This window comes from Ruditapes philippinarum, unplaced genomic scaffold (genome assembly GCF_026571515.1).
Source record: "Ruditapes philippinarum isolate M1 unplaced genomic scaffold, ASM2657151v2 ctg971_1_1_1_1, whole genome shotgun sequence".
NCBI classification, from domain to species: domain Eukaryota; kingdom Metazoa; phylum Mollusca; class Bivalvia; order Venerida; family Veneridae; genus Ruditapes; species Ruditapes philippinarum.
In genome coordinates this window covers 293347-302500 of record NW_026858730.1, presented here as the reverse complement: position 1 = coordinate 302500, position 9154 = coordinate 293347, and the positions used below count along the sequence as shown (strand labels likewise).

General features: G+C 34.7%; 1 protein-coding gene across 1 annotated transcript in view; it reads right to left on the bottom strand.

Annotated features, from left to right (window-relative positions):
* The window catches only part of LOC132754081 (uncharacterized), an 8407-nt gene extending 1372 nt beyond the window's left edge, over window positions 1-7035 (bottom strand). Inside the window, exons 1-4 of the mRNA XM_060744677.1 lie at window positions 6506-7035; window positions 5156-5385; window positions 4697-4845; window positions 1-2589 (exon numbers count right to left, since the gene is read on the bottom strand). The exon at window positions 1-2589 is cut by the window's left edge and continues 1372 nt beyond it. Of these exons, the coding sequence (XP_060600660.1) occupies window positions 1286-2589; window positions 4697-4845; window positions 5156-5385; window positions 6506-6682 (1860 nt within the window). The 5' untranslated portion in view covers window positions 6683-7035 and the 3' untranslated portion in view covers window positions 1-1285. The remainder of the gene's footprint in view (window positions 2590-4696; window positions 4846-5155; window positions 5386-6505) is intronic.
* Window positions 7036-9154: the final 2119 nt, after the last annotated feature.

Genomic DNA, 9154 nt, shown 5'->3' with positions numbered 1-9154 from the left:
TATCTATACACATGTGGCTCTATAAATAGGATGCGTGTATAAATAAACCCTTTGCATGCTGGGAAAAGTGTCGTCTGCTAAAATGTCGTCTGCTTAATTATTTTTCTTTTCGTCCATTTTTTTCAAGAAAGTAAAAGAAGTAAATTATGACAATCAAACAGTTCCCTGACAAGACACTGGAGTATTTGTCGTCTGGTCTGGAGTTATATTGTTTGCAATGTCTATTTTGATCACTTTAGGAAGGATATGGGTTAAAAATAAGCTTTAAAAAAGAAACAAAAAAGTCATAATAATTATTCATACATCAGTGAACGTAAATTAACAGCTGATAATATGCAGGTAAATTTATCGTTTTATTTCATTTTTCCGCCAAAGTTTAGTTTGAAAGAAGTTTATTGATAACAAAAAAAAAAAAAAAAGATCGTATATCTTCGGCATATTACGTAAGATATGAATACAGAGAGGAATAACGGAATTTGCCGACTTCATTCGAACACTTGAAATATTTTCAAAATATTCATAAGAATAGCATAAATCTGGAGGCACATTGCTTGAAATTTCAAAGAAATGATAACAATTAAGAAGCCGTATACAAATGAGTATTCTAAAATGACTATTTACAACTTATATACATGAATTGTACTTTTAAAGTACTGGATTATTATGCTATAAATTACATATTTAAATAAGAAATACAGTAGATATCTCGGAAAACCATCCCGATATTAAGACCACTTTGGTCCAGTCAGTTTGGAGGTCTCAAGAGAGGGATTTTTAACTGTAATTCGAATGAATGTTTCTTGGTACAGCCGCTTTAAAACAGTACAGAAATATGCCGACCACTAGCTTATTCAACTAACGAATTTCATTTTGAGATTAAGGAAAATAAATCTTATAACATTATCAAAAAGTTCGCTACTGAACGTTACTGGGATTGAAATTGATTTGCCGTTACATGTTCGAATCCAGAGAAAGGGTTATATTGTCATAACCCCACAGCCTGGGACTTTACTACATTGTGGAACACCTATATCATTTGGATATTATTCGTACGTTTTGAGCGTCAATCTTGGGGCAAAATTGTGACTTACGGATCCTTCTAGAATAGTAGTAACATGTCAATACTCTTTGGAATATATGTTGTATCTTGTTGAAATTGTGAAGCCCATTCTTATCAATAATTCTGGATCAGCGCCGACGTTGCCACATCAATGCAGACTGTCTGGAAAAGTTCAGTTTTACAAAGTCAGCAGGTGAATGTATTGTTTCTGTTTCATGTATTTCTTTATCGTGTTGTTGACGACCAATTTCGACGTCTTGCGTATTTATTCATCATATGGGAAAATTGGTTCCTCACATGACCCTGTCGTGAGAGGAACACTCGTCCTCTTAACTGAGGGTATTTTCTCAATAAATGTTGTGCAACCGCCATTGTGTGCACCTCGATTCGCCTTGGTAGGCGTGGTCTTCTTCTAGACATTTGGCGCATGCGCTGTCGTTGCATTAGAACGTGAGATCCCGGGAACCAGTTTTCGCGCGTATTCGTTGCGTCTGGGTAAAATCGTCTATCGATATCTTGGCGCGGACCAATGTTTACTGGTAAAGAAGGCACTAACTGTCTTATTTCATCAACTGAAAAATCGTGAGTGTCTACTGGAGGGGCGTGTCTAACAGCATTTCTTGCTGATGCCATTCCATCGCCCCGCCTCCACTGCCGACTATTTGGAAATGCTTGCCGAAGTTCGTTCATTTGATTCACGAAGTGTCTTGGAATGTGGCCCAAGCGTGAATTCGCACCTGTTTGTCCATTGTGACGGTTATTCGCTAGACTTCCTGCAACACCAGCCACAGAACCAAGAAGGCTTGTATGAGACCCTTTATCTGTTAACGTTTGTTCCCGATGTCTGTTAATAGCTTGATCATTATCTACATGTTGAAAAGTAACTTCTGAAGGCGGTGGTACACTATTTGACCAAAATCTGCTCATTTGAGATGGATCCATTTGAAATGGAGGTAAGAAGATACCATTGAACGATCCAGGATGTCTTGGACCAAAATTACTCAAACCAATAAATCTTCCTTCGCCATTCCAGTCCCAATTCATACCAGTTCTTTCCTGGCCGTCCAAAGAGGAGCCTAGACGATCATCTCTTGATAGTCCGGGTGTATCTGAGTTCTGCAGATTCGCTAAACGTTGATTCAATTCATTTACTAAAGGTACTCTTGTCCATTGACCTCCATCATTATTCCACCGAGATCTTGGCGTTGACTGACGATTTATTACAGATTCCTTGTTTCTCATTCCGCTATTTTCCCCGCGAGCGTGGTCATGATGATTTAAACCAGGTGTGTCAGGAAATCCATTAGGCATTGCATGAGAGTGGCCTGACAATGCTGTCAGAACTTCTCTCACAGCATCGGGGGATGCATGGTCAATAATGCTGGTCAGGTTCGGCTGCTGTCCAATCACGACAACAGAGCCATCGTTCGGTTGTGAACTTTTGACCGGGACTCGATCTAAGGTTCCACCAATACTTATATCTGCGCAGTTTACAAACGTTTCTTGTACATCTCTCCCAATATTGTTACCTGGACAAAGAGCAAAAAATCCATTATTTTAGGGATGCCAAATAAAACGGGTAAACGTTAAAATTATTAAATCATAAAATATTGAAATATTTTTTTTATTTGTAGGCATTATTTGTTGTAATAATTAACTGCTTTCTCTACAATTAATGCTCTTAAGAAATGGAGATATTTGTTTGTCCTAAGGGAATATGATACAAATATATCAGAAAAAAACCCAGAAGTCACATGCCAACAACATTTCGGTAGTGTTTTTATCTCATCCACAGTGTATTGTCACAAGTGGAACGCCCTATTTTGATTGTTTGCATTAAATAGATATTGTACAAAAATAGCCACTTTTTCTCGTTAGTTTGCATTTTTTGTTGTATTTTTCAAAATGCATGACTAAATAATATTTCTTCAGAATATTAAACTATGCAAAGCCATGAAGCCAAACTATGCATTTGTACCATTAACATTATTAAAGGCACCTCACTGAGGTAAAAAATACGACACTTATTTTAAGCATAAAAATTTAAATTCTTTTATGAATTCTTTTATGCACTAAAAATGAAAAAATGTCTGCAAATAATAATAAAGAATTATGCTCAATTAACTTGAAAATAGATTTTTAATCGAATGTAAGCTATTAGCGTTGCAACTCTTTATACTCATTTTAAAAGTCATTTTGAATAATAAAAATTATGGGAAGAAGAAACGATCACAAAAAAAAATGCAAAAATGCACACAATTTATTGGACTAGAGATACAGCTCATTGGTATACAAACCTCGAAAAATATTTCAAGTCCCGTTCTGTAAAAAACCGTCAGTGGACTCCATTGAGATGTCTTGTTTAGACGGGACTGGAAATAAGTTTTCGAGATTTAAGTTCCATTTGATGTAGGTCTAGTCCAGTAAATTGTGTGCAAAATTTCAGATCATTCGCTCACTTCGCTTTTCCAGAATAATTGTGCTAATTATGAAAATGACCAACATTTTTAAGCGTTACAACGCTTTTCAATCAAATCGGGCTAAGAATAGCACCAACATACTACATTCAATTTATTTTTGAGTATATTTCTTATTTATTGTTTCCATCGTTTTGTTTTAAGTGCCCCAGCTGATCTATGTAAGAAATTCGTTTATTTATTTATTTTTTTTTTCTAACCTCAGTGGAGTTCCTTTAAAAGAAAAGGATACGTGCAAACTGCTCTTAGGAAATTTTTAACATGCTAAATATAGAAGCGGTGTCTCGTAAAATTATATTCGTGTGAAACCGACACGACACTAATTGTCAATCCATTATTTATACGATAAACTACCGTGACGTTCTATATATATGAAATATCAATGATAATTTACTGCCAGTTTACGAGAAATCTGTCAATATGATTGAAGCAAGCATGTTTTATAATATTTGTATTGTTTTTCTGTATTATGATATAGGCGATAACTTATATGATTTTGAATGTGATTATTAATTACGTAAATGCAATACCATTGAAAATTTGATTAATTTCATTAGATTCGTCATCCCTGAATTACCACTTTATTAGTTTAGTCATAACACGTAACATTTGAAGTTTAACAAGAATTTAATTAGACTGGTATTATTTCCCTTGATTAATGCGACGCATTGTTTCAAAAAAGTTGTCTCTCTTTGAACAGATTTGACAAAAACATTTTATCAATCATATATTTAACGTGTGTTTGCTAGTCGGTTTGTTTTCCGGAAGGCCGTCTAAAATCAGTTTGTCTTCCAGTAAAATATACAAGGAAAAACTGAACATAAAAAGAGTTATTATCGGTCATTTTAAAATTACAAACTGAAATCTTGGAATCTCATTGGCCAGTTTAAAAATAAAATGTAAAGGATAGTTCTCGTCATTCTAATATAAGATTTCAAGGATAGTTCTTAAATAAATTATAAAAGATAGTTCTTGCCATATGTTCATGCTATATGTATGTTTATGAGTTTTACTTCGGCCGTGTATCATTTTTAAAGATAATTCTTGTATTATTTTGCGTTTGTCTGAATGTTACTCCTATTTCAACACAATTTGGCTCATATATCGCCTGTGTTGGTCCGTCTAAACATATTTTGTTAAGATTTTTATAGTTTCATACCTGCGGTGTAAGTCCACTGTAATACGCATCGATCACAAGTGACCCCCTGTGGAAGAAGAACGTGGACCTCGCTCAGTTTCGGGTCTTTAGGGGGGAAATATCGAGTAGGGTCACCTTGAAGCCGTCCCTCTCGAATCAGCAATGGATATCTTTAACATAAAACAATGATAAGTATGTAGATCTACTATGATCCTTATTATTTCAGTGATCATTATTTTTGGTTTACTTCCTTTAAATCAATCAGAATTCTTGACAGTAGGATATGACGTAACTCATGAAACCATACATTCTAGATATGTCTTTAAAGTATTCAAAAAGACGGTATTAAATTAACAGACATGTAGATAAACATTTGTACAGAGCTGATGCTGTGTTTATGGGAGTGATGTAATTTTTGTTTCTCACATTTATGGACTTGGCAGTTTTACCTTCATGACCTCTATACTATCTTAAACTTACCTGTCCAAACATGACTGTGTCAGCTCCTCGGCGTTATTCGGGCAGAGTTTAAACTGGAAGTATCCCTTGTGATGAGCGGTAATTTCGACCTTGACCTCTATTTCCCGTAAATCGGCCGGATAATGCCGTACAATAATTCCGGTGTCGTAAATCCCGCCTTTATCGTTCTCATAAGGGCCATCATAGGGGTCGCCACATAGACCACATGTTCCATTGTTCTTTGTAAAGTTCTGTAAATAAAGAGCACAAAAAGGTTGATCTTCATATTCACCAAATTCTTGCATAGCAGTGACCTTGACAGTTACCTAATTCAGAAGTAGCAGTGACCTTCACCTTCACCTAAACAAGTTCTTTATAGTGTCTGCAACCGTAAATCGTCAACTAAAATCATTTTGCTTTGACGTTTATTAATTCACGTTTATTCATGTAATTTCAATGGTTGTTGTTGTTCTTCTTCTTCTTTTTCAGTATTTAAACAGTTAACTTTATGTTATTTCCTGAATAAACTTTTTTATGTTTATCAAGTAAACAGTTACTGTTTACTTTATAACAGTCATTGTTCACTTTATGTAACTTCACCTCGAAATGCATTGCAAATATATATCTTTGTAGTGGCAGCAAGGTCGAGTGGCTAGTAATTTAAGGATTACTGACCGCGTGGGTTCAAACCCCGCTAGAGATAGCCGTTGTCTCATTGAGCAATAAACTTAACACTGATCGTTCAATGCTTGTTGGTTGCAGGAACAGATTCGAAACTGTTTCTATAAGCTTTTAGCTTCCTACACCATCGTACAAAGATAAATTCTGTATAAACGAGTTTAAAAATGTTGCTTCACATTTGACAAGAGTCGGAAATTAATGTATAACCCGACTTTTAAAAATAATTGTCTAATAAACATTTACATGTTTTAGGTTAAAGTGACCTTTACTCCAAAACCGCCGGTTGATTTATCATAGTAATGACACTGCTTTTCATGTACTTTTGGTTCGACCTATTATTGTTAATTTATTACTTAAGATGTCACGATGGGTTTTTTTACGACATTCTGAACACTTCCTGTCTATCATTGAATCAGACGATTGATTTAATACAAAGCGCGAGAGCACGTGCATCAGTTCTAAAAATATGTCTTGTTTACGTCATCCTGAATGATCAAATCGGTGTAAGGAATTAAATTCTCCCATAGAGAAAAAAATTTAAGATATGATACTAGAGAAATAGTTTAGTTGTATTTGCTGTTGCTGCTTTTGTGATAATGCTGTTTAAAATTAGACATTTTATTTTTGAAAATTAGATATCATTATTTTTAAAATAAGATATTTTATTTATCAAATTGAAAATATACTCACATTTAATCCCCCGCAATACAGTGACATCCAGTCGTAGTTAATCGGGGCGTCGAATCCATACTTCCATGCTACACTCCTCATTGGAGGTTCGAGTAACCCTCCGTGGCCATGTCCGACCTCCGTATAAACTACCAGGATAAAAACAGACGTCAGGAATATTGCTTTGTATATATCCATATCTTTTTTGTAAAATTGCAATTCAATTAGAGAAACGTTAAGCCAGCGTATATTAATTTATTTTATCATTTAACTCTGTATTATAACTGGTTAATGAAAGGTATAATTTTGCAAACAATTAATGTTTTATCCAAAGGTTATAGATTAAAACAATTCAAACAACAGCGTCTTCAAAACACGTTGTAGAGTTTAACGTAACGTAAAGTTATAGCACTTTACAACGTTACAGTTCTCTAAGACTCTCTGACAAGCGTGAAAACAGCTACGTTATTTTATACAACATCTGACGGTATTCTGAGTCAGCGTTTAATGCATTATTAGGTTAACGTTATTACCACGTTAAGCGTTCAGCAACAGCGTTAACGAGACGTGAACGCTGTTAACGTCGGGAGAAAAAGGTGCGTCCAAGTATAATCTATCACTCGTTAATTCGATACTGTGATCTTTTTATACTGGCCAATAAATACACTGCCCTTATCATATTCATGAATGTAAAAATAGCAAAAAATCGTTTATATGCGTTAGGTTCATTTTTGTACTTTAGTTTTGTATGTTACCTTACGACATAGAAAATACACTATTTCACTTTGCTTTTTTCATTTATGTCTGAAATTGTTTCGATCTGGATTCTACACCAGTTTGACAACTCTTCCCCGCAAGTATACCCCAACTTCTCTACATATATGTACATATGTACATAATTTAGAGCGACTTTGACCACGAGCTTTAGATAAATTGCGCATGTCAAGTCATGTAGTTGATCAAACGTACTTTTGCTTCTATGTCGCTTGCAACATGGCGAACGAAGATCAAAATAACTTCATAACAATCATTTTCCCGCAGCCATCTCTAAACCAGAAAGTTAGACAATATATTACATTATATATGTGCCAAATTCAGTGCAACAACTGGCCAATCAGACAGATGTGCCTTTGCTTAGCATCTGCCATGTACGTCGATTTAAACACATTTGTATTTATTTGTCGGCCGTCGGTCAATCTAACTGGCATTCCTAATAATGTAACCAGCATTTACCAAATTTTCTGCGAGAGACCGACCACTTCCGTATAAGTGGTAAGACAATTAACCATTACAATCAGACAAACTTGGAAATTGTGACATTCCTTATGCTACTATTTTCTTAATTGTATTAGTCTGATGTTTTATTGTCCTTGTTGCTTGCTTGCTTGCATGCTTGTAGAAATTGCGGAGGGTTTACTTCCTTGTTTTTCACCCAAAATATGTGTGTAGTTGGTGGAACGTTCTTGAAGTACATGTTCCGGAAGTATGCCTGTTAATATGTACACAAATAGCTTTGCAAAAACGGGATGGGAAAGGGTGGGATCTTCTCGGAGCAAATAAGCTGAAAATTCACTATGAAAACATTATACAATGTATAATACTATCAAAATAAATTGATAAAGTAAATATTATTACAAGGCCGTGGTTTTAAATCATTCCGGGAAACAACAAACGTTATTGGGAAAAGTGATTGAATATTTGGTTTTCTACGACGACATGAAACAAGATAGATTACACCATGTTTACCAATTTACATGCAAAAAAATCACTGATGATCGATAACGCGTGAAATGATGAATTGCTCGTGTACTTTCCGCATTTATTGGCACTTTCCGTGTTTTATTGTAATCAAACAAGCGTCTGTATGATCAGGATCAACAACATTTATCGTCTGCTTTTTTTATGTAAGAATAGTACATCGAGCTACTTTCACTATAGCCGGGTGTTTACGACCGCTGACTTCAACTCGCAGTTTGTGGTTTGAGTCTCGGCAGAAATTTAGGCTAATTTGATGTCAGAAAACTAAGGGCGGACTGTTCTTCCCGGAAGCTCCAAGGGGCAATTGAGGCCATTCTCCGTGATTACTTCTGGTTGAATAAAAAACTTGAATTAAACCAAAGTCACGACACCGATGTGATAACAATAATTGTGCAAAACATGATTATATGTAAAATGAATTAATGAATTTTGTTTACTCGTGCTTATTATTTTGTTTAAGAAAAATACCAATATGGCGGCACGGATTTATATTACATTGTAATATAAATCCGTGATGGTGGTTAGTAAGCATACGTGCTCAAAACCTGAGACATTTGTCAATAAAACTACAAATTGCATTGCATAAAAATGATTTATCAAGCAAAATTGTGTGAAAATGCAAACGACAACTGAATAAGAATAAGAACACAATATAACATTCCTGTATTTACATTTACATGTATTTTTAGTTTCAAATCTTTCGCAATCATTTTGCTTTTTTTAATCGACTTGACCTGTTGTCAAGAAAAAAAAAACTAAATTTATTTTCAAGCAAAAACTAAATTTATTTTCAAGCAAAAACTAAAGTTATTTACAAGCAAAAACGAATTACTTTAAAACAAAAAACAATAACTTTCACATTACATTTATTATGAATTCTCGTCACATTTGCATTAATTGCATTGAAAGTTT